Raw genomic sequence first — 26,248 nt, 5'->3', positions numbered from 1 at the left:
TTCATATACACATAATACTAACTTAAATTACCCGGCATTACCCGGGATTATCACAAAGTGTCAAGGAAATGATATCAAGAGAAGAGGATGGAGTGTCTAGGTTTCATGGTAGCTTATGTTTTCCGCGGAGGTCTAGAGAGTAACTATGCAAATTTTGATCCAGATCGGTCAAAAGGTTTAGGAGTTAATAAAAAACAGACATTCTAGTTTATATGTATAGTATAACACAATATATATACACACACAGTGGTACAGTATACATGTTATGCGTATAAATATTACAATGCAGTAGAGTGAGTAGAGTATAGTTAGATACAACCGCGCCGCAGTCTCCAATAATCCCGGTATCGTAACTACGATATCGCAACATGATATCGTAATTTCCTACGAATCGCCGTTTTGTAATATTTAATGCCATGCATTGTGTCCCGCCACTGTGCACGGCACAAAGGCGAATAAATTAGAGCGTTTCGAAATGCGACGCGGTAGTGGGCTGAGCTTTTGGTGCGCTCATACGCGCGGAGATATCAACGCCCGATCGAGAGAGATCTCGCCTAATTCGCATAATTGGAATTGAAGTCTCCGCCGCTACGCGTCATCGCGTGAAACCCACTCGAAGGGGGGCACTGCACGTTCTTCTGTCGTATTTTCATATTACATATCGTATATTCTTGCGATTTATTACTCGCTTTGCAAACATCGAAGATGAATAAGAGGATGAGGAAAGTGATGCAGGAAAGGATGTATCCGAAGTCGTAAAACTTCTTTACTTTTTCAACGAGGAAAGGAATATTAAGGGAATACTCATTGCTTCATGAAAACATACGTTTATTTGATTAGGTGTCATTGCGTTTGATCTCGCACTCGAGATAGAAATTCGTTAGAACATTGTCAATCTTTATTCAATTAAATAAGCGTTGTAAATCAATAAGGTGTTACGCTGCGCTATTATGGTCGTGCTAAGAGATCTCCTTCGATTAGAATTGCCCTGACGTCACAGACGCGCCGGATAGGGTATGAAATGCGCGAGCCTAAACACCGACATTCATTAATACGTCGTTCGTCGTTCGCAGGTGCGGAGAAATTCGCCTGTTCGTATGCAGCACAGACGGTTATGGTTCCGACAGGTGCCACCACCTCGCGGAACCGTTCGCTCGCTTCCGCCGCCTAGAACTCAGGAAAGTATATTGCGCACGGAACTTGCGGAATCTAAATTACGTAGGTACAGCAAGGAAAAAAAATATAGTCGCGTGCGAAAGAAACGTAGTCATGCAGCAAGTGCAGGAAAAAAGTCACTTGTCTATTTTAATTTAAATATAGATCGGAAATTACATTTATTCCCACGTCATCTTATCTTCCACGAATAAGATCGATAGGACCAGCATCCGTGAAGTACAAAATTACTTTTGCAAAGAACTTAGGCAATATAGTCGGCGAACTTAGTCGGTGGTTTCGAAATTTTGAAAAACCTCAGACTTTTTCTCATCGATCGCGAGACGATCATCGATTGCGCGCGATTGTCAGTTATCGTCGACCTCGGCGAGTCTCTCGTGATTTTTTTAGATTTTAGTCGAGTAAGAAATTAGTGTAATGTAACATAAAAAAATGTTGAATTTGTCGTCTTTCAACTAGAAGCGTTTGACAACGCGACGTCGGCGCCATGTTGTCCGCCGCTACGGTCCTGCTCCCATTACAATCGCGCGGACCCCACGGTCCTACAACGGTGCGATTGTATCGGAGAACGCGCCGGGGAACGCGAGAGGAAGGGGTCTCCATGTCGGTTCAGTGAGCTCACGCACGTCGAACACTCATCAACGCACGGGCACCGCGGCGGTACGTCCAAAAATGGCGTTCCTCGTGTAGCGCAGCTCGTCGTCGACGCCGAAGTCCGTCGCCGACGTTCGCAAACGTCGTCGCGAGCCGCTCGTCGAACGACCTGGTGGAGCCGCGAGACGCCAGTCCGTGGAGAAGCCAACGTAAATATATACCAGTTTCGCATACCGTGCGTTCCTATACGTCCTGCGTGCGCGCGGTTACGTGGGCGGGTGGATGCGTGTACGTGTGTGTGTGTGTGTGTGTGCGTGTAATTTCCGTTGCGATACGCGATATGCGATATGCGACGACGAGTATCCTCCGGATGAGCGCGACGTCGTGGAGTTCTACGTCGCTCCGACAGAGCGGCTAGATCGAATAGGGGGACTCCGTTTGTTAGAATATTAGCTTCTGACAAGGTGCTCGAACGATAAGCTTGCCCGGAGTATTCGAATGAAGAATTTGTCGACGCTATCAATTAGAGCCATACCGAGTTGAGCGTTTTAATCTTGACAACTCGGAAGGACAGTCGAGAGTAAAACTGGCGATAGCGAGGGCCCTTGAAATGAAGAGCTCTCTGGCTCGAAGATTTCCAAAATCTACGATCTGAATTCTACGATAACAGAGCCTTGAATAGGATTAATGCTACCTGAAGATCCACAAGCTCTAATTCGTGAGAAAATTTCTGAGACTTCTAAGATAAGCTTCTGAGATAAGCTTATCTTAAGCGTATATAATCAAGAATCCATGATACGAAAGATATGTGAACTTAGCAACTCATAAAACAAGTATTCCTAAATCAAGAATCTATGGCCTTGGAGTCGATAATCATTTACGATTTCAAAGATCTATCAAATCTAGGATAGAATCAAGAATCTTGCATAAGAAAAGTCTGAAAATGTCGATTTCTATAAAAAAAAATTACTACTTTGCAATCGTAATTCTAGAATCCTACACATGACGAATTTTCAGTAATTCGTGGAATCAAAATCTATCGATCAAATGCTTAAGATATTGGAAATCTAAAAATACGAAATAAAAGAATCATAAATTCACGGCTCGTGATCCACATTGAAAATCTATTTTAATATTCTTATCTCTTTAATACTCTTCTTTAATATTCGTTCTTGAGCGAAGCAAGAGCCCGATAAATGGAGTTTCACTGGTACTACACGCAGCCTCTTCGATTTCGATCGGTCGGTTGCATAACCGCCTTAGCGTGCGAAACGCCTGACAACGATCTTATAATGAATGGAACGTTTAGAACGCCTAGGTCGATTGATCTACGCCAATTTTTCAGCGCGGCGTTCTCTCGAGCGACATGAATGACGGGCGAGATACGCTCGTGAGTGCGTGCAGCGTGCGTGCGTGCGTGGTGAATAAAAGAATTTGATAATGCGGCGGTGAAAGTCGTTGCACATCGGGGTGTATCGCTTAGTGAATTTGATTCACGAGTGTCGTTCACGTGCGGATGCGCGAGAGCGATCCTTGTTTGATTTCGCCTGACACGTTCTAATAAACGTCGAGATCATTCTCGCTTTGTCTGTCCCGCGCGATATCGTATACGGCTACATTTAAAAAGCATAACGACGATTCTCTTTAACAAACTCAATTCTCTCACGACGCTCTTTGTTACGTCTCAATCACGCCTCCCTTTTCAATCACGGTTATCGAGTCACGCGATCTTCGGACGAACAATTCGCTGTACTTCGCGGGCTGTTATGTAACGCACGCAAAAACGTCGGCGGGGGGGGGGCAGTTAATTAACGCCTGGACTTTTAGCGGCTTATTTGCGCCGTCAATTGCCCCCGCGAAATCGAGAAGAGCCGCTGTTAATCATTCGCGACGCTCGCACGCCGAAGTCTGCGCTGCCCACCGTAGATTTTTACGCACTTACGCAAGCGTCACCGGTCAGACGAGCTTTTGAGACAACAATGATGTCATGCCGCGATGAAACAGCTCGCCGCTGGTGGTGCACGGATTACGCATAAACAGAAAATATACACGACGCGCGCATATATATATGGAAATTTTTATATTCGCGAGCACATCGGAATATTATCGAGGCGATTTCACATTTTTTATGGCGAAATTCTCACGACGCTTTCAAGAGGTTGCAAGCAAAATCAGAAATGTTAAGAACTGCATAAAATTCAAAACATATAATAAGGTCTTTTATAAATAATGCCGGCGTGGGAATTTTTTTAGATTTTTTTCAAAGGTTATTTTTTGAGAACATTTTTTATTGATAATTGATATGCATCATCGATTCTCCCATTAGAACCCATTAAAAAATCTTGTACTTTAATTATTATAAATGTTGTCAAAAACTAATCGGTGAAAAGATCTAAAAAAATTCACCTGCTGACATTATTTATAAAAGTGCTTATGTTTTAAATTCTATGCAATTCTTAACATTTCTGATTCTCCTTACAATAACTTCCTTATCGCGGTTAAGCGTTGAGACATCGCCTGACTCAAACGACGCCGGAAACACGGATTAGCCTCAGAAACGAAACCCGGCTCCTCGATAGCATCTAGACTCGAATCGCGTTGCGTTTCTCGCGGCAAAAGTAGACTGGTGCAACCTAAATTTTAACGTTAATAAAATAAAAACTTTTCACCATTATCTGATGCACGAGCATTAGAGCGCCGAGCGAGCCGTTCCAAAAAGCCGTCGCAATTAGCGGATTTCCCGACAATGCCTTGGCGTTTCGCCGATTTTCTTATATTCTTATAACATCTGCAGCGCAAGTGGGCCATCGCGCGACTCCGAAATGCATTGCTAAACATTTTCTTATCATTTAGTTCACGCAGCGCCCCGGCATCTCGCGTGCCGGCATCTCGTCGTAATTGGCGAATTCCGTTTCAACGCTTTCTTACGCAGTTTCTCCGTTTGACTCGCGATTCAAGCGACTCGCGCCACCGAATTAGCGCGAATAAGATTAAAAAGGCGAAGAAACCGCGGCGGGCGGCGGGTTTTCGTCGAGGACAGACACGCGGAAATAGATTACGCGTGGACAGGTATATTCGCGACGAAATGCCGGCTCGCAGGTGTATGCATCGGCACTTTCACCGTGCGAAATTCTCTTCTGGATCTTCCTCGTTGCGCCGCACAATGCACGACCGTCGCCGGTTTTTCCGTCATCGCGCGGTTAAATCGTGTTCCTCGCAACGGGGCGACCTCAAAGGTCGCAGGCCGCTCCATGCGAAACACGCTCGAGCATTTCGCACGAGCAATTAAACATTTCGCAATTTATTGCTCGTTACTTCGGTACGTACCACGGTTTTGCTCGCGCGGCGCACGCTTAATCGAAACGATTAATTACAACCTGTAGCGATAAAAAACGCGAGGTATATTCGCAAACGTTTTGTGCAATCATAATCAACGTATTCTCTCCCTCGAGAAAACTTTATTTTGTCTTGACTCGAGATTAAAACGCCGAGATATTTAATATTAAAGAATTTCAAACTTAATGAAGAATCTGTCGATAAAATTGAGATAGTCCGCGTACAGACACGTCTCATTACACGCATATAAATAATTGTAAAAATGCCTCCATAAATAACTTTCTTTCTCGGATGACCCGATTAAGTTTTTAATTGAAGAGGAAAGCGAAGCAAGGCGTAGAGTTATCGAATTTTATCCGATCGGCAAGCGGTACGAGTTCGATAGGTATATAAGTATAAGATCAATCACGTGACACAGGAACCCGAGAATGCAATCGACCGAGCAGCTGCGACCGGAGCAGCTGGTGGGCCTGGTGGCCCGGTCGGCCGAGGGTACGGCCGCCAAGGGGATGCCGATCAAGGGCCACGAGGACCTCTGGGTGGAGATTCAGGCCAACACCTTTCGGAACTGGGTGAACGAGCACCTGAAGCACGCCGGCGACGTGGGCGGCGGCCCCGTGCTGGACCTCGCCGAGGACTTCCGGGACGGTACGCGTCTTTGCGCCCTGGTCGAGGTGCTGACGAAACGCCGGCTGCCGCGATGGAACCCGCGACCGGCGAACCAGCACCACCACCTGGAGAACGTGTCCACGGCGCTGCAGGCCATCGAGGCCGACGGCGTCAAGCTCGTCAATATCGGTAAGAAAAAACACATGCAATTGATTTCTATCGGAAATATTGTAGAATCGTGTGTTAGAATACAAAGTGAGCGCAGTGAACCGCGACTTGAACAAAAAGTCGTATAATTGTATATCATTAGCGACGGAATTTTCTTTAACATTGAGCATGTATAAAAAAATATAGAACGCTTTTAGCACATCGCGATTATAGGAAGATCAGCTAATGTATTGGATGTGTAAATTTTCAATAGGCTTCATGGTGATAATTATATGTAAGAAAATGTTATTATACAATCAAATTTATTATAATCTATTATTTGCATTGAATAATTTGATTTAAACAATGTCCTATATTTTCGCTTGCTGCCTGATGTTCTATCGTATTTCGTTACTGTGAGGTCCGTTTTCGAGATTACGGGGAAATTGCCGCGCCGCGCCGCGCCGCTCGAACCTTCGCATTTTTCCGATCCGCAATGTATAGGCAAAATACCGTGTTTTATACAGATTGACGAGAAGGATACCCTATAATGCGAGGCGAAGGCCGTCTGTCCACGGTCGCGCGAAACCGTCAAGGCGTTGCACGCGCTCAGCGTCCAATTACGCTCCGTAATTGGAACGACGTTATGACTTGCGTCTACAATGTATCCTGAAATATCCAGTTTGTCGTAACTCGCACAAAAATGCGTATAGGAATCGATTTAGGCTTCTACCAGTTTGGCCAGACTGTTTTACCGCTTTTTAATTATTTCATATATGGATATAAATGCTCACGAAAGAGAATTAGGACGGTCGTGTTTTAAGTTTTTTCTACAACACACGTTTCTCACAGCAGCGTTACGCTCGACGATTATTATTTTATCGTGCCGAGGGCAATATCAATAAAGCTGATTGGGTTTTTTATTGATAAAGTGGGTTTCAGGAGAGAGGAAGAGAGATATATATTTTTTTCACCCTAAGCCGCTTAGTCAGTGATATTTCTGCGTGATATTTAAATGACCATGTTTTGCATATTCTTTGATCATGATACCTGAGTACGAACGATTGTATGTTCTCCTATTCTCTCCGATCTATTTAATCTCTTTTAAGATTAATATCGATACGCTGCATCTCGCAACTTGTTGAGCGCTACAATGGAAGATATATTTTTTCACACTAAACTATGTTGATCCAAGAGTGACATTTAAATAAGAATTTTAAATGATACTTATATTCGATTATAAGTATAATCTTTCCACTTCTTGTCTTCTCCTAATCTGCTTAATCTTTTTTGGTTAATATCGATACGATATGCTGTGTCTCGCAACTCGCAACTCGTTCGCCAACGGGAGATATAATAAGCCACGTGGGTGAAGCCCCCCGTGTTCGTTAACTCTCTCCCGTCGTAGCGTGCCGAGGTGCGGGAAAGAGGCGCGCGTGCACGCGTGAGACGCGTTATTAATAATGATATGCAATCAAAGTACGAGGGAGCCGCCACGACGCATTCCACAGGTAATGAGCAATCGCTGGAAATGCGCGTCTTCCTCCTCTCGCCGAGAGAGAGAGAGAGAGAGAGAGAGAGAGAGAGAGAGAGAGAGAGAGAGAGAGAGAGAGAGAGAGAGAGAGACCGCGCGAAATATATTTATCATGCCTCCCCGATCCGTTCCGTACGCGCTAACCATGTACAATCTTTTTTCATCCGTGCGTAATACTTTTGAAAAATAGCTCCCTTAAAATATCGTTCGCTCCTGATTGCGCACGTACGAGCAAATTGCCGCGGCGGCGATCGCGTCGAACGTAGGCAGGTACCAGATACGTAATCTCGCTGCGATGTTCTCTCAGTTTAATCCGACTTCCTCGAATTCTCTTCTCCGCGATTTTTCTATTCTCGCGATTCCCTCGAATTAATCTCTGCTTTCTCGGATCTTCTTCTCGAGCTGCTCACGTCGAGGTATACGCCTTGGAATGTAATACCATTCGGCATAGCGCTTGATCAAAGTCATTACGGATTAATTGCATTTTTATTTCCGACAATAAAAGTTTCCCCGACTTTTACTTCGAGGGATCGAACGCAGAACGCGAAAACGCGAGCTGAAAGGATGATTTTCCTACTCGGAAGTATCGGCGGCGATCCGGACCATTACCTGCCACACGCCACGGCGGGTAATACGTTTTCCTCGGACCGCAGTGTAACAATAATAAAAGCGCGCAGCGCCGGCCGGCCTGCCGATGAGTCAGCACACAACGACGGGAGACGTAATCATTTCGAATATGCGGGTCATCGTTGAGCAAGCTGTCTTTCAGCGATGCCCGGAGGTCTGCATTTCTGCAGCGGTGCTTTTAATCTCGCGCATGACGCCGCGAAACGCGACATTGTCACGTCGCAGCGAAGGTTTAATCCTCAATCGTTCATTGTGATGAGATCTTTTTTTTCCCAACGAACCGACGAAGGTGTGGTCGCGATGAGAATTTCTCATTAAATTTAATATTCTTTCGAAAATTCGAGCCGAGAATTCGGACGCTGGCGCGTTCACCGGCGTCGCAAACTGCAGCGTGCCGTTTGCAGATGTTCTCTTATTTCGCGTCACACCTTCACAAATCGGAGCTTCGAGGTCGTTGCCTTTCCTGCATCGCGCCGCCGCGCCGGTGCCTACGAGACCGCGAAAAAACCGCGGTCGCGATCGTCGTCATCGTCGTTGTCGTGTGCATTGCACGGCTATTACTTACCGCGCGATTCAGTTCGCGATGGTGTGCAGGCGATAACCGTCTCACGAGACAAGATGAGAGCACGTTTATCTCGCGCTTAGAAGCGAAAGATGACCGAATCGGAATGACACATAATGAACGCGAGCGCGCCTCTGATCTTATCTTAATTATTGCATTTGCGTTATTTCCATCGTGTAACGTCATCGTCGCGGATCTAAACATTCCTGTGATAAGGGATTAAAGGTATAAAGATATGTGAATAAAGACGGATTAAAAGATCTCTCTTTGAACTCGAGGTTTAAATTATTCAAGTTAAATTATTGAAGATAAATTTAGGCGTTAGTTATTTAGGAGAATTTAACTGTAGTGAATAAAAGAATGTATATTTACATAAGATCACAGATTCTCGCAAGAAGAGTATCGTATTTCACAGGTCTATACAATTAAAAATCCGCAATGATAAAGACCTTCTGAAGAGTCAGTGGAATCTATGAAAAATCTCTTGTTAAGATTGTTAAAACTTAAAACGTACGTATAGGTTCCACGTATGGTTACGTCAGCGTTTGATATAAACATCAATCAATGTAAATTGTAATCACAGAGAATCAAATCCTCGAACTTGTTCTCCAAAGTCATCGTAAATCTTTCTTCCGCAATTATACGACTGCGGAATGATGCCGCGTGAACACGCACACGTGCTTTCTCCTTCTCTCTCTCTTTCTCTCCCTAGCGTCTCTCCTTCTCTCTTTCGCGGTTCCCCGAATTAAATCGCTTCTCCGTGCGTGCCGGAGAACAGACCGTTCTTTCCAGATACAGGCGAAGAAATTCAGGCCGACGATAAATCAAATTGATTTTCTTCCACTTGACGGTTTAACGCTCCGGCATTGTGCGCTCGGCGCACGGCGTAAAACTCCGCTAAAGCTCCGATTTCCCCGGGTTTTCCAGGTAACGTGGACATCGTGAACGGCAATCTGAAGCTGATCCTGGGCCTGATATGGTCGCTCATCGTGCGGTATCAAATAGGCAAGTCCAAGTTCCCGCCGAGGAAACTCATGCTCGCATGGCTCAAGGTCAGTACGCGGTATAATTGCATCGAGCGCGACCTCGGCTCGCATCGCGCGCGCGGCCGTAAACCAAATGCAGAAGCTATTACTTTACCACGGGCCCGATCCTTTCCGATCCACGGGTCCACGCATGTATCGCATTACGCGAGAACGTGTTTCCGTTACGAAAGAGTTCAGAGCTTCACGCCGATTGCCGGCGATTGCATATGTTACGCGCTCGCGTATTCGCGCGCGTTATTAATATATACATATATGTGCGTATGCACACGCGTTGTGATTTATACGCGCGCGTTTGACCCTTGGATACCTCGCGTATCGCGGTCGTCGTATTTAATTGCTCGCTAATAACCGTGGATAGAAATATATGTGTATATGACACTCGTAATTTCTAAGAGCGACTCCGTTTTCAGGCTGTCCTGCCGGAATGCAGAGTCAATAATTTCACGACCGACTGGAACTCCGGCGTGTATCTGAGCGCGCTTTTGGATTACTGCAAGCCCGGCCTGTTCACCCATTGGCGCCAGCTCGATCCGAATGATAGGTAAAGTAAATAAAATAAAATCATCACTGAAGGATATTAAAAAAATCTAAATTATTCCTCAATGTATACAGTTGACAGTCAAAAAGTTATTTAACGTTGAAGGAAAAAGAGAGATTTTGAAAAATAAAGTAAATTCTCAGATTTAATATTTTTATTAGGAAATTGTTGTAGTATTTATGACTGAAAAAATATGCAATTATTTTAGAATAGCTTGTTCATATCAAAATAATACAATATCGCACATTGGTTCTTGAATTTAGTGAATTTGGTTCTTGAATTTGTGGAAGGAAAACTGTGGTCGCCATGAAAATATAATGTCATTTTGCGCAATTTTATATCGTGTATTATTATTTGAATATTGATTTAATTTGCAGTGTTTACAACTGTCGCAAAGCAATGGAGATCTCGAAGCGGGAATTCGATATCCCCATGGTGCTGGAGCCGGACTACCTGGCGTCGCCGTACCTGGACGAGCTCTCGGGGATGACCTACTTGTCGTACTTTATGAAGGAAGGCTCGCCGGGCTTCCACGCAACGCTACGATGGGTCAATTCGCAATTATCACACACCTCAATACGGAACTTCACGGTGGGTGGAGACGAGGCGTCCCGGTAACAGTACCTCGGTATAATAATATCTCACAGTGATATTCAATTATCCTGCTTTCACAGACGGACTGGAACGACGGTCGAGCACTTTGCGGAATCGTCAGAAATCTGGGTGGCCCGGCGCCACCCTACGAAAAACTCGACACCGACCCCTCCGCGTGGGAGCATAATTTGCAAATGGGTAAGAACCCCACAAGTTGGTTCTCCAGCGTTTCGCTTATATTAAATATGAATAATATAAATGTTTCATAAATTTATCACTTCTACAAAAACAGTACATCTGTACCTCAGAAGTAAAGAATCGTATCTCCAGTTTTTGTCAAAATGTATTTTTTCCAATAGGAAAAATACCAAGAGCTTAAATTGTATAATGGTAAAGAGTCTCTATGTCTATTATTACATTTTAGTTCCTAAGATATAATGTTTAGAAAAAGTCGTATTAGGAATTCCATAGAAATAAAAAACTTTGAACCCTGTTTTCTCTAAATTTGATAATGAAGATAAGATTCTTTACCTCTCTAAGGTACAGATATATATTCTGATATACATTTTACATTGTTCGATTATACCAGAAAATATATTTATCGGTAATATATTATAACTTGATATGTAGATTGTAATAGATTGTCTGTGGTATAAAGTTAAACAGATTTTATACTGTAAGAATAAACTCTTAAGAAAGAGTAACAGTTCTTTGACAAAATTTCACTATAATGAATCAAATGACTCGTGTTCTCTGTAAGGCATCGACGGCGGCAAGAAGCTGGGCGTGGAACCGATCCTGAAAGCAAAGGACATGGCAGACCAGAATGTAGAGCATTTAGGCGTAATGGCATACGCGGCGTACTTTCAGTGGGTGAAGCCTCGCCCTCAAGCGAGTCAACAGATTGCCGTGCACGTCGACAGCACATCCGCCCGAGTGCAACAGCCGGTTGGTTAAGTCATTGTTTGTTAATTACTCCGCTGCTAATCGGCGTTGACGAATTTTCACCGTCGCGTCGCAGTTCCTTCCTCGGTCCTTACTCGAGAAATCCTTGCTCGCTCAGCGGAGTTGTATATCTTGAAGCTTCAGTTATTTGGTAGTAAATAAATTGTATGCAATCCGGTCGCAGGCACATTTCAAGCTGGAGATGCTCACTAAAGATGTAAACGCGAGGGAGGTACGCGGCGAGATCATCAGTCCTAGCGGACGCGTGGAGTGCAGGCTCACGTGGAACGGAGTTCATGGCAAAGGTACCTTCGTACCTACAGAAGTGGGCATGCACAAGGTTCGTTAAAAGAATAACGTAATTATAAAATATTGTACATTTCAAAACAGAAGATCCTTGCTTGATCATACAATTTTAAGACGCTTGGGCCGTTAATTTTCTGATCCGCGATTCTTTAAAATCTTAATTACTTAGTCCATGGATTTTTTCTCACGCTTAAAAAAAGTTCCCTTAGGAAGTTTCAAACAAATATATGAAAGTTAAATACTATTTTCTTTCAAGTATAAATTTGCGAAAATTAAACTAGCTATTTTCTATGTTTCTTCGTTTCTTGTATTTCAGCTGATGGTATACAACGATGGCGAGCTGGTGAACGGGTGTCCTTATTACTTCAGGGTTTTGCCGCCCCTAACGAAAATCAAATCCCCGGGCATGGATCCTTGCGCCATAGGATCTATCGTCGAGGTTCTAGTCAACAGTTACGGTACGTGTTTTTGGCGATACGAAAGAATCTATTTTCGACGAACAAAGTCAGAATATTGGAATTCCGCGTTTAGGAACTAGTCATGACGGTATCGACGTGACCGCGTGGTCTCCGACCGGAAGATCGCTGCCGTGTCCCGTCAAGGAAAACGACGGCGTACATACGGCGACCTTTCAACCCGACGAGACGGGAGAGTGGAGTATCGCGATAACGCACAAGGGAAATCACATACAAGGCGGTCCCTTTACTTGCTTCGTGTTTGATCCTAATGGAATCAAGGTGAGATTATCACGCATTTGTTATTAGCATTTTGTAAGTAGAGACGCGTTTTTTACCTACATCCGCCAATTTGTATATCTGGGACGCAATATTCAATCATGTAATCAATTCTTTATTAATAATTCATAAGCAGAACCAGTTTACATGTTGCCATCGTTATTTGCGATAGTTATATTTCTCATATCAAAAAATGTGATTGGAATTCGTAAAGTAGAATTAACTGCGTGAAAATTTTACGTGGAAATTTTCTTCAATACAGCGAATGTACTTCAGTGTATAAAATCGCAATTTATATTTCTTCTTTAAAACACATAATTAGTTCCCATTTTTATTATAATTATTAGAATAATTTGGAAATAAATTAACAAGCTTCTATCAAATGATTTAATCATAGCTCTTGGACACCGACGGTGCCATGCCCGGACAACCTTTCTCCTTCATCGTTGATGCGCGGGGAACTGGCGGACTGGGCGACGTTATCATCGACATCGTCCACGACAAGCAATCGGTGCCCTACAGGATAGAGGATTTCGGCCACATGCAGTATCGGGTGTCCTTCGTGCCTGGCAACGACGGCAAGTACCGAGTGTACGTGTACTTCAACGGCTCGGACGTTCGTGGTTCGCCGTTCTCCATACGCGTGGGAACGCAGAAGGGCTCCCGCAGGTCGAAGGAGTCCACATCCAGCCTGGAACGGTCCAAGGTGTCGTCCCTGGAACGACGAATGAACGGGCTAAACGTGTCCGCGACGGAACGAAACAGCCCGACCCAGAAGATGTACACCTCGACCGCGTACAAGTCCGTCAGTCCGACGCAGCGCGGTTACTCGCCTATTCATCAGACGAGCCCGACCTACAAAATGTCCAGCAACTACGTCACCGAGAACTCCACGACTTATCATAGTACTAACTCGCTGAATCGCACTCGCTCGCCGAATCATATCAATCACAGCCCCGTGCAGAGGAACGTGCAGAGCCCGTCGGTGCTGAAGGAGACGAAGGAGATTTACAGCAGCAGTGCGTACAACCATCGCTCGAGATCGCCGAATCTACAGAGTCCCAGCTTCATCAAAGAGTCCAAGGATATTTATTCGTCTAGCACGCTCAATAGATCGCGATCGCCGGACCTAAGCCCGACCGCTCACCTTATCAAAGAGTCCAGGGACATCTACAACTCGGGATCCCTGAAGAGATCGCGCTCGCCGACCCGCAGTCCGATGACGTATCGTAGCGCGACGCAGAGTCCCGTGAATCGCAGTTTCAGCCCGAGGACAGGCGACAAGGACGCGTCGTTCAACAGACGCGGATCTACGGAGAACGGCGTCGTCGACACCAGCAGCAACGTGCGGGTGTCCTCGATGGTGGGTGGCACCTCGAGGCGCGATTCTTGGGACGCGATCGCCAAGACGAAGTCGTTACTGTCGTACGGCAGTCTCGAGTCCCTCGCGAATCTGACGAGCAACTCGCCGACCGCGGAGAACCGCGGCGGCAGCAGCCCAAACGACAACTTCCTGAACAACAATTACAAGAGCGCGCAGAGCTACTCCGCCAAGAACGTGTCGTCGCACTCCGCGACGACGAGTTACTCGTCCGTACAGAAATCATCCCCGAGCCCCGACTACGGCGCGGGTCCGAGGTACGACGGTCAGACGGCCACTCGCACGCACGGCATCCTGAAGAACAAGAACAACAACTACTACGGGAAGATCGCGGACGCGACGGACGGCACCGCGACTCACGACAAGTACCTGAACAACGGCGGTGCCGTCTACGTGTCCGCGTCGTCCGTCAAGAGCGGCACGACCGTCGCCACCGGAAGCGCCCTGGAAACATTGCCGGTGCACCGGCCGACCACTTTCAGCGTCAACACCGGCGTGGATCCCAATAAGGTGTCCGTCACCGTTACCGGTAAATCCCGTTGCGACTTTCGACGTTAACGCTGCGTGTCGCGAATGCATGATAAAGTTTGGTCTTACCTCCCCGCAGGTCCCAACGGCAAGACCGTGCCGATACAGAAATCGAAGCTGCGTGGCTTGACGTACACCATCACCGCTGAGGAGGTCGGCGAACACGTCATACAAATTCTGGTGAACGGCCAGCACATCAAGGGATCGCCCTTCAGGTTCGTTGAACGGCGAAGAAGATACTCTTATCTCTCGAAGCAAAATCTAGTTAGGCGTTGTTTTTGGATAATACTAATTACTTTTTACATTTATCATGTGGCCGAGAAGAAACTATAATTTTATTTAAAGCCGAAAAAAACATAAAATTAAACTCGGATAATTTCGGGGATGTCCCTCGTACTCTATTAAATGTTCATCAGAATTAAAAAATTGAAATTTAAGTAAATTATCTACAAGCGAATTGTTTGTATAAATTTTAGATCGCAGGCGTATAACGCTCGAGCTATACAGGTTGGGAAGATCCCGAACGGAGTGGTGAACCAGCCGGTAGAATTTGAAAGTACGTATCCGAACTGTCGAAGTCGCGAAACCGTAAGTTCGTCTCCGATAATAAATGACGGTTTTGTTCGTCAGTTGACGGATCGAGAGCCGGCTCGGGAAACTTGGAGATCCTCGTAAACGGAGGCCATGTCACGAGTTTCGTGAGAGCGCTAGGTAGTCAACGTTTCTTGGCATCGTTTGTGCCGCACGAAGCGGTTACACATCTGGTCGAAATGACGTTCAACGGGGAAGTCATCCCTGGTAAGTCACTCCCGTAACCGAATCTCGAAGCCTCTTAACGAAATTCACATACGTTTATCTTGAAAAATTAAAATTGAAAAGCTCAAATTTATTTAATGAGATATTAAGGTACGAATTGTCAAATAATCTTACTTATCAGTAAGATGTTTATATATAGTCATTATTTCCTTGATTTTTCAAAACTCAAATACTGTATTAAATTTGTGCCTATTAGAAACGAGAGTTTTTTTAAGAGGCTTTGGAAAAGTTATTAGTATTAAAATACTTTTACATTAAAGTATAAAATCATTTATAAATTAAATATGGCGTGATCCCGGATTTCGAACACTAATGCGAAAATAAGTCTTTTTAACAGTTAGAGCCGTTAGAGTTTGAATATTTATCCCGTTTCGTTCGCATAATATTCCACGCTGTCTCGTGTTCGGTATTTCGCGATCGCTACCTTCGCCGCGAATATCTTAATTTTCACGGTGCGTTTTTTAGCGTGCCTTTCTTTTGTCAAATTCCGACGCGGCGGCCTCTCGGCGCTTCTCCGCTAGAATAAATTCCTACTGCGTACGCACGAACGCACGCACGCACGTGTGCAGTGTGCATGCGTCTGCACGTGCACGTGCACGGGCACATGTATCCCCTGGAATGCGTGATAGTCTTTGCCATTAAGGAAGCTGGAATGCATACCCAACGTTGAAATGTTGTTTAAAAGTACGGGTTGCGCAAACGATGATTTAAACCGCGGAGCGGGTCATCGAAAGCCGATACGTATACGCAAATTAGAGAATTAAGCCATAATCGATTCCTCACTCGCGCGAATTAAATTAGCATTTCGTAAGGTGATTCACTTTATGAAGATTTTTACACGCGAAAGATATTTCGGAATTCACAAAATTACGAAATTTAGCATCTCACGGTTTAACAAACTCTAAATGTAAATAAAAATGCTAGAATTTTTTATATTTCCCACGTTACATATTTTTACTAATATTTTTAATATAGTAGTTCATAAGAATTCAATTACAAAACACAGAGCTCGTATTTTTTGCAAAAATATTTATTTACAGTTACAATAATTTTCCTTGTGTGATACATTCATGTTCGATGGCGTTGAAAAATATTTCTCGGCAGAAGTGATTCATTTATTTTCCACAGTCTTTTGCATACACGATATCTGTTGACACTCAATTATTCTCTTGACTTTACAGTATTACGTATATATAAGTAGCATTATCAAGCAGTATTACATTATTTGACTTACATTCTTATTTAATATTGATTACACTCAATCGCAATTTTTCTCGATCTCGTATTTATGAAAGAAACGAGGAATGTGCAGCGCATTAAGTTTATATGTAAGCTCATATTCAGGGAAGTGTGTTACGTGCATTCGCTAAATAGCACACCGTTGGCGTTGGCACAAATCCACCTTGAGTTCCGTCATGCTTCGCCACATCAACTATATAAGTAATTCTCTTCTCTCACGCCCGCGAGCGCAATGTAGCTACTCACACGGCGGTCTTATCGTAGAAATCATTCACTGTTCGCCGTGGAACGTTATTTTTTTCTTACGACCTTTAGAGCACGATCGGCACTGGTAAAACTATCCCCGGCTCGATTTCCTCGATGGCTATCGCCCGAACGGAGAAAAGTGTTGTAACAGCGACTTCCGGTATTTCCCTCCCTCGTGTGTTCCCTGTTCCCTGGGCTTCACGCTCCGCGCAAACTTTTAAAGACGGCCTCTGCAATCTGCAAACGACGGTTTGCAAAATCTCTGCGTTATCTTGCTCAATGTGTGCGCGCGCGCTGAGGCAACGTTACAGCTCGTAATCGCGAAACTGGTCCTCCCCGCGATACGAGAAACCTCCTCGCGAAGTTATTCCCATCAGCTTCGCGAAGAAGCTTCAACGCTGGAAGTCGGAGCTACGAGAATCAAGTCGAAAGTTCTCTCGGAGTCCCAATTTAAATCTCTCCACAAGGGAGCGGGTTTTCTTTTCTCCCGCCGCCCGGCCCGTGGAGTTTCTCGGCGCGCCGACGAATATAATTACCGCGCTCTTCCATAATAAGTGCCGTTCCTCGCCACTTATCGTCGGGGACGGAGGAACGTGCGCGCGCGCGCGCGCGGAGCGATCGAGGATCGAGTTCATCCGCGTCCCAGGCATGCGAGATTGCGAGGCAAGCGTGTCTCTAAGTCAGCGGGTCATCGGGCAGGTCGTTGACTTGCGATTTCACGCATTCACGTGACGTCCCACTGACCCATATCCGACGTCATCGTACCCCGCGGCTTCCCGAACGAATTTTTTTTTCTTCCGCCGCTACCTCGCCGCGCCGTCACAATGCGCGAGCGGCGAGGCCATGTGCCGCGATCGATGCGCGAAGTGACGAGCTCGTTCGTCTCTCGCTTGAGTACTTAACGCTACCGCACGCGTTCGTAGTAAAAGTCGCACAGAAACGCATCCGGCGATCGTAAGAGCGTAAAGAAACATCCCGCGCGCGATGTATACTCGATTTTCCGTCTGTCCGACAGAAGTTTCACCTGAATCGCTTACTGTTAGATCCGCGAGTACTAAAAAGTTGTTGGGTATACCGTCCGATTTTTATATTGCAATATACTGATTATACATTTGCCGTATGTACGCATTTATTAATTTATTCATCAAAGTTAACCCTTAAATGCACAGATTTGCATATATATACAAAGCGACTTTTCGATGCTCTCGCTTATGAAGTTCAAATTGAAAACGCGCGGCTTTGCATATCTGTAAATGGTCTTTTGTGGCCCTTCTGGTCCTTCTCTCTCTTCTGGATGAGAAAGTCCTTCTGGGTTCTCCCTCCCTCTTGGAGGAGGTTCAAATTAGTAAAGAATTTTTTAAATACTTTTTTGGGATTCCTTAAGCATTATTTATTTTTAAAATACTCAGAATTCTACGAAAAATTGCGCACTTATAAGAGTTAAAAGCATCGGAGAGAAGAAACGCTCTCGGAAAGTGAAATTCTTGCCCGCAGACGAACTCGAGGATATAGTTCCGCTATTGCACGAATAACATTATTTAGATGCCATGTCCAGTGCGCTCCGATGTGATTACGTATAATTCCAGTAGCAATGCACTCGGCAGCCATTATCTAGCTACCCTTTCTTGCGTGTATCGCACTACCGCGACAGAAAAATAACGCAAATACTTTTTCGTCGCATTTTTTCCTACAGTTTTCAGATCGCCTATTACTTATTTCATCGACGTAAACTGTTTCTCGCTATCTCGTCCGGTAAACTTTTATACTTAATTGTATAGCGAAAGAAATGTGAATGATCGAAACTAACGTTAAGTCAGATTAAGGTAAAAATTAATTTCAGATAAATTAAAATAAAGGAGGAAGTTTTTTATTTCTTTCTGTCACACGCGATATTGTGTTGAAAGTCGTGTGCACACGTGGACACGCGGAGATCACTACAGAGTATCGAATGTCGGGTACTATTGCGTAATCGGAGCCCGCGTGCCCGGTGCATTCCTCCGATCGATATTTCCCTCGCATCCGCTATGGAAATCGCGCTATGGAATATGAGCGCGCGACGAATACCGCGCGTACGATCGTAGGTGTGGCTGCGTCAGGTATCAACTGTGTCGGCGTGCAGACGTATTTGGTTACGAATGAGGATACGCACAGACGTATACCACCTACGTGTACGCGAACACAATTCAGCACGTGGTCGTACCTTGCGACACCGTCTCGCCGCGATTCCCATATTGACCCTACGAGTTCCCAATTCCGTTTCTACAGAACTAAGATTACGGTTGACGATACTCGGATTATTTTCGCGCAGAAAGTTCGCAATTTACGGAAGTTAGATTGTGTGGAACTTAGAGGGGAAGAATGAAATAGAAGAGGAGCGAAACCGTAATATTTTACAGAGAGAAATTAGATAACGCAGAGGTGAATTACAGCAACGGGGAATTACTCATCGGGAAAACCGCCTCGCGGTCGTTACCTCGCCGCGGCCGGGCCGCGCCGCGCCGTTTGCGTTCCGCGCTGGTCTTATTCGGTTCTGCTTCCTTTCGCGTAATCATACAGCGGAGCGAACACGCGCGGACCGTTATCATCGATCGGCGGAAGAAATGCACACGCAGCTCTTTTCCGCGCGACACCCCACGGAGGTGTGCGACTACTTTGCCTATCCCGACAACACCGCGTGGAATGTGTTCTCCACTTCGCGCAGCACGCCAGGGAAGCTATCGCCCGATCTCCCGTCTTGTGTAACTCTTTTTCCCGATGTTAACTTTTTTTTCCGAAACCGTCGTCGTCGGACGCGATTACCTTTGTCGAACACATTGCGGAGTCATGCAATACCGGATTGAACACAAGTGGAACACGCGAGGTCTCGATTAATTAAAAATCTTTCATTTTTTGAACGAAGAAGAATTATCTTCAATCTGTAAAACCAGATTTCGCTTTTTTATATTTAATTTTTTAAATATTTACATTTAAAAAATAATATATTTTATATATGACACATATCTATATATAAAATATTATATATACATATATATAATACATATAAATTGTAAAAATTGTGATTTTTATGTGACTGCAAAAGAGGCAAATTTTTCTTTATGCAATCCGAGTACGTTCCGGTTTCCATCGTAATTTGGAGCGAATTTTTTCGAGCTTCGAGATATGCACTTAAATTACTCAATTGACCGCCTTACGCAACTGCTCTGTCGTCAAAAGCAGGATCGTAATTTTTCGCTTCATATAATCACGATAAAAGCATCATCGCGGACGCTTTACTAATGCGCACGATAGAATCGACAGCAACGTGATACCTACATAGTTCAATAAAAAGCAACGCGATCGAATGCCGTGCATTCGAAACTCCTATTTAACCGTGACGTTTCCAAGACCCTGACATTCCCGAGAGAAAAATCACATAGTTGCAGTTATAGAAATCCGAGGAATCGCATGTCAACACCGTTAATCTTATGACTCTTAATTAAAGAGTCAATTAGTTCGAGAAGGACAATTAAGCCGCACGTTAACTTTTCTTCCCGTTTTAAATGGTAATCGCGATTCTTACCCGGTAATGAAAAAAAAAATAATTGCAAATCTTTCCGCGTTTTAATGCGAAAGGCGTATGAGCGTTCTCGGTATGCAAAGCGCCGATGAGCAATGCGCGATAAATAAAACATGAATACAAAGGATCGCAATCGTCAACTCTCGACGGAACGCGAATTTATTTCAATGCCGCGAAGTAAACGGGTATATATAAACCAAACTCGCGGACAGGTGCAATTTTTCATCGGCGCGTGGCACGCTCCATAGACTTTCATCTTAGCCCAAGCACCTCGATAATGAGCCACGGCTTTAGCATGTAATCTCGCCTGTTAATTAACCGACCGGTGCCCGCGCAAATGAGCGCAGTTGACTCGCTCGAGTGATCGCGAGGTGGACTTATTTTTCGAGACGAATTTTTCCGTCGCCTTTGCTCAAGGATCTCGATTGCTCGAGGATCCGGAGAAAATCCAAGGATTCCAATAAAAGTACATCGATCGTGACTAGTTCGAACAAAATGAGTGCGAAAATAAGATTGGCTTTGATCCTTGAAATTCGTGTGACTCTATATTCGCGGGGGGGGGGGGGATATCCTTGTCCTCGTGAAACCTCGTCACGCGAGATACTGCCGGATGACAACATCTTCGCGGATTAACGTGAAAAATCGGCGAAAGGGCACAGAAGGCGATATCCCCGCGATTTCCACGTCGCCACCGGTGATTTCAACGGTCGGCAGCTGGCGCATATATGCGTTACCGCATGTAACGCGCCAAGTGTGCAGTGTCATCGTATTCGCCGGCGCGATCGTTTTTACAACAATAACGGCGATCGATTGATTACGTGACGCGAGTGAAGCTGATTGGCTTTTATTGTATGCTCGGACATACACATACGCAGGACGTTCCGAGGAAACGGTTCATGTTGCGAAATATGCGATTTCGCACGTGTTCTTCTCCTCCAACGAGAGAGTTTGATTCAAGGCTCGTGAAAAATTTCGATAAATCAGTCACGTGTTTGCGCAAATCAATAGAGTCGGGAATTTTGCAAATATATTGATATTTGCAAAATTCCCGATTCTAAGAAAATTATTGAATTATTTAAATCGTAAAACAAATTTATTAAAGCCTCCGAATACTTGCGAGATGTTTTTGGAGTCGCGGATTTTTCTTCTCGGAACATTTAATCAATATTACCGGTTGAGACACCGTGTATGTTTATCGTTATATGCGAACAGAGTTATAACGCGATTAGAATCACCGAGGCACCACTGCAGCTGTAGTCGCTCGTCTGTGACTCGGCTGTCGAGGCCTCGAGGGATATCAGTAGTGCCATAGCGAAGAATGTTATAATCGTTAAAGATATATTCCTCGACATTTTCCGTGATTAACGTATCAAACTGTCTCGTAACAAGTCTCTTGCATTTTTTCCTATTAATAGACTCAACTATTTCTAGAAACAGCATTTAAATTCTGGAGCTTTGAGGAATCTATTTTTCGACATTCTCCTTGATTGACATATCAAACTGTCTCGTAATAAGTCTCGCATTTTTTTTCCTATTAAAGTAATAGACGCAACTATTTCGAGAAACGCTTAATTAAGTTCTGAAGCTTTAAGGAATATATATCTCGACATTCTGTCTCGACATTGTGATTGACGTATCAAACTCGTATAAGTCTCATATTTTTTCTTATTGATATACGCAACTATTTCGACAAACGTTATTTAAATTTTGAAGCTTTAAGGAATATATATTCCGACATTCTTCGTGACTAACGTATATCACTGTCTCGTAACAAGTCTCTCGCATTTTTTTCCTGTTAATAGACGCAACTATTTCGAGAATGCTATTTAAATTCCATCTCGGCATTTAGTTAGCCCGCTCAGGTATTCTTCTTCATCGTTACCAATTCCAGAATGAGGTAATTAATATTCGCGCGCGCGTAATTTATGCGCGCGTTCGCCCGTTAACGTGTCGAAGTCGCGGCCTTGGAACTTTCGATAGAACACATCGGAATCTCGGGAGATTTTCGAGCAATTTCGGAGCTACGAGAGCTGCCTGCCGCGGACAACGCGCCCCGTTATGTCGGGGAATGCAGCGATTCACCGTGCACGGTCGCTTCGGCGTAACTTCACCGTCACCAAGAACATGGCGCGTAGTGTGGTACGTCTCGACACGATTCAGCGTAAATAAAAAATAAATAAATAAAGGAGACACCGGTTCGCGATCGTGGCGTAATCGGAATTTCAACTTGGCGCGACGTGGAAAGCAGGCCATCAGCCTTAATCTAATCTATAACGAAACCGCTCGGAATTTTTTGCATAACGACAAAATCAGGCGCGACGCCTATATATTTCCCGCGTGATATCGCGACGATCGGACTATTGTTCTTGCGATTTCTGTCTCCGGCGACTTCGCTCCGGCCGCTCCGCGAACGGAACAACAGCCGGCAGCTCCGGGAAAGCTTCTTTCGCGAAATTTTTTGCGCGGTTTAACCGGGATAAATGATGAGTCGTTGTATCATGCAAAATGTAGACGCTATATCAGTTTGTTATTGACCAATATCTTAGCTCTCTCGTGATTTAACGATCGCCAGCTGCGACTTGCGAGAAAAATAAATAGTCAGCAGCTCCCCGATGCCGCGGTGCGACGCAATTACATGACGCTCCGAAAAGTAGAGCGTGATCCTTGTGGCCTGCACGTACCGCTTATTAACACGTTGCATATTGCGTAAGAGCCGCGTGAGGGATCGCTGTCAAAGGATTCGCGGATAATTACAGCCCGCGCAACTTGCTCTCACGCACATCCTATTCTGCTCTCGCAAATCGTGTCAGGCTAGTGCCTGGATGCGCATAAGTTATAAAATTATAATCGGCAAATATAGCGCAAATATAATCCAGTTTGTTATTTGTCGTTATGCCCTGGTTCGTCACAAAGCGCCACAAAGCGGCATTAGCCAGATAAACCCGATTCGTCGACGAAAAGTCGGAAACAATATACTCGTGCCGCGGGGAAGTTGCATTCACGCCTGATCCCGTATTCATCTAGCATCGCATTAATTACGTTAATTAACCAGACTGTATCAACGGCAGAAACACGTCAGCAAATACTTGATGTCGAATTAGTATTTCTCGACATACAGAAAAGAAAGAGGTAAAAGCAAAGTATGCCAGAAGTAAAATCAAAATTTATATACTTAAATTAACGCGTTTATTATTTCGTATAGGTACACGCAACAATTTATATAATCTTATAAGAGAGAGAGAGAGAGAGAGAGAAGAATTTGATAATTTTAAATTTCAATATATTACAATTTATTCTTCCTTGGTGGAATTATATAAAGTGACTTCAAGCAAGTTTTCTTCGTTTAACGCAATATAATCTCATTTCAAGATTTCCACGTTGAAGCTAAAGATATTTTCAAATCAAGAATATTTTTTTTTGCAAGGAAAAGAATTCTATTCTCTAAATTTGTCGCGTCGAGTGAAAGTAACGAATTTGCGCGTTCTAAAACAGCTCTAAGGTTTCTCTGAGAGATTTCCGGTAAAATAAAATGTTAATGGAGCTCCAATGAAACAAGATCCTCGACAAGATTAATGGGAAGGTACTCGACGTGTCGCTCAAAAGCTGCGGCTCTTGAAAGCGGCGACGAGGAGGAGGGGGGAGGGGAGGAACAGCGATCATCATTTTCACCCGCGAGATCCGCGAGCGACGCGACGTCGGGTTTTCTATTTATGTTCCAGCCCGAGAAGGTATCGAAATACGCAGATCGGTATCCCGCGAGATCGTACGGGCCGCGGCCAGCAGCCGGTCGGGCGAGTGAAAAACGGATGGGAGAGCGGTCGGACGTACCGCGCCGTCACGGGGCCCCGCGGCCAAGACCCCCTCCCCCCACCCCATTCACCCTTCTCAGAACCCCGCCACGATCGCAAATATAGACAATAATGATGGACATGGACGCGTATACGTGTGGGACTTTCGAATCGATCTTGCATGTTCGATTTCATGTTTTCTAAAAAGCGTGCGGTCAGCGGTCATTATAACGTGCAGGAAATAAAAGTAACGGATGATTGCTGCCGGAGAAAGTGAAGATAATTCGATCGATCGAATCGATCATTGACCCCCGGGGATACGAATTTTAGGCGCGATGAGGCGTTAATTTGGGCCGGAAATCGAGCAAGATCGAACGATAGGCTCTAGCTGCGTCATCCGACAGTTTCTGACAGTTAACTTTCAATAATTAGCATTCTAGACAATTAGATGTGTACACGAATTAAATGATCTGCGTATTCCGGACACGATCGTAAAAGGCGATAAACCCTGCTGAGGGGTGTCTCAAATAAGATCTCAAATAGAAAAGTACCCAGAATGGTGTTTTTTCACAAAAGATTCGAAGTAGTGCGTACGGGAGTCATAAAATCCCATCGGAGAAAAATCTATGCTAAATTAAAAAGCGTTTGAGTATCCAGGAAAGTTTTAGACTCGCGCCGCCTCTTCCGAAGCGTGAATTTCCAAACGGCGACCTCGAGAATACTTTCTAAGGACGCGGCTGTTGAAATCCCCACAGATTTATATCTCGACAGGAGTAAGGTAAAACGGGAAATCGTATCTCTGTCATAATCCCGACGCCGACTCCAATCCCCCGCCGCGTGCGCCACGTGGGGCGTACGGCCCTGGGCCCGGGCCCCGAGCGGCGGCGGTCCGCTCCGCACTCCGCGGCGCGGGCACACACAGTGCACACACGCTCGTCCCGTCGCTCGACTCGGTCGAGTCCGCCGCGCTGCGTTGCGTCGGCTCGCGCGTTCCGTGTTCGCTCTCCGACGTTCTCTCCGACGTTCTCGCGCCTCGTTCGCCGCGCCGCGAGTGTTTCTCGAGTGTTCTCCAGTGTCTCCGGGCCCAAAGAGGATTGCCCGGGCCCACCCGAGGACGTGAAGGAGAGGGACGGAGCGAGGTCTCGCCGCGTGATGCGGCTGCGGGAAGCCGCGACGTCGCCGCGATCAACGTCGTCCCGCGCAGCGCGCAGCCAGCCGCCGATTTCGTGGCCGCGCGGCCTCGAGGCCGAGGGGCACCGTCTCGTCGCAGGGCGCCCCGTGGATTCTGAGGCGCGAGTGAAACGCGTCAGCAAGACGTCGTCGTCGTCGTCATCATCGTCGTCGTCCTCTTCATTCGTATGCCCGATCGCGGGATCAATCCGGATCCGCCCGTCCGTCCCCCCCTCTCCCCCTTTCTCCCCTTTTTGATCTAGGTTCCTCCAGCGTCTTTCCAGGTTCCCTTCCGTGCCGCGAGTCGCCAAGGTAAATTGACAAACTCGTGCTCGGGCTTCCGTCGTGGAGATAAAGTCCCGCGGACGACGGAGAAACGGAGCGATCGGCAATCGGAGCCGATCGGGGCCCCGTTTTTCCGCGCGTCTCCGTGCAATAAGCGGCGCAAGACGCCGCGCGAGAGAGTTACAGTTCCCCGGGTTCCCCCCCGAAGTCATACCGGTTTCTCCCGATTCCCCCGTGCTCTCGTCTCGCGAGCCTTTAATCTCGCGAGCGAGTTAATTATCTGTACGCACGGGTGATTATCTACGTGTACGATTTTTTCACCCCCTCGCGAAGCTGGTTTGACAGCGGCGTCGATCGTGCGCGTGGCAGGAAGGTTAGGGGGGAGACCTGGGCCCGCGCGCGCGGCCGCGGCGACGGCGGGTCACGTTGCACTTCCGGGGGATCTGGAATTCGATTCGAGGCGGCCGCGCGGCCGGCCTATATCGGAGTACTGT

General features: G+C 45.6%; 1 protein-coding gene across 5 annotated transcripts in view; it reads left to right on the top strand.

Annotated features, from left to right (window-relative positions):
- Window positions 1-1,733: 1,733 nt before the first annotated feature.
- Jbug (filamin-type immunoglobulin domains fbug) overlaps window positions 1,734-26,248 on the top strand; it is a 35,197-nt gene continuing 10,682 nt past the window's right edge. For 2 of the 5 annotated variants that reach the window (XR_011718717.1, XM_071710514.1), the window contains exons 1-14: window positions 1,734-1,976; window positions 5,522-5,901; window positions 9,510-9,634; window positions 10,039-10,169; window positions 10,544-10,757; window positions 10,841-10,958; window positions 11,521-11,708; window positions 11,890-12,045; window positions 12,328-12,469; window positions 12,543-12,748; window positions 13,143-14,655; window positions 14,734-14,869; window positions 15,131-15,210; window positions 15,285-15,452. Coding sequence is in view for 3 of the 5 variants with exons in the window: in XM_071710514.1 (XP_071566615.1) it covers window positions 5,532-5,901; window positions 9,510-9,634; window positions 10,039-10,169; window positions 10,544-10,757; window positions 10,841-10,958; window positions 11,521-11,708; window positions 11,890-12,045; window positions 12,328-12,469; window positions 12,543-12,748; window positions 13,143-14,655; window positions 14,734-14,869; window positions 15,131-15,210; window positions 15,285-15,452 (3,547 nt within the window). In the remaining 2 variants the exon portion in view is untranslated. Of the gene's footprint in view, window positions 1,977-2,468; window positions 2,486-5,521; window positions 5,902-9,509; window positions 9,635-10,038; window positions 10,170-10,543; window positions 10,758-10,840; window positions 10,959-11,520; window positions 11,709-11,889; window positions 12,046-12,327; window positions 12,470-12,542; window positions 12,749-13,142; window positions 14,656-14,733; window positions 14,870-15,130; window positions 15,211-15,284; window positions 15,453-25,218; window positions 25,782-26,248 lie in introns of those variants that run through there. The other 3 variants (XM_071710511.1, XM_071710512.1, XM_071710513.1) reach the window with 3 other exon arrangements.

The sequence above is a fragment of the Temnothorax nylanderi genome, unplaced genomic scaffold, assembly GCF_030848795.1.
Source record: "Temnothorax nylanderi isolate EJ_2023f unplaced genomic scaffold, tnyl_v1.0 TNYL_tig0090_pilon, whole genome shotgun sequence".
Classification (NCBI taxonomy): Eukaryota; Metazoa; Arthropoda; class Insecta; order Hymenoptera; family Formicidae; genus Temnothorax; species Temnothorax nylanderi.
The sequence above is the reverse complement of the archived record's forward strand: the minus strand, read 5'-3'. Positions and strand labels throughout refer to the sequence as shown.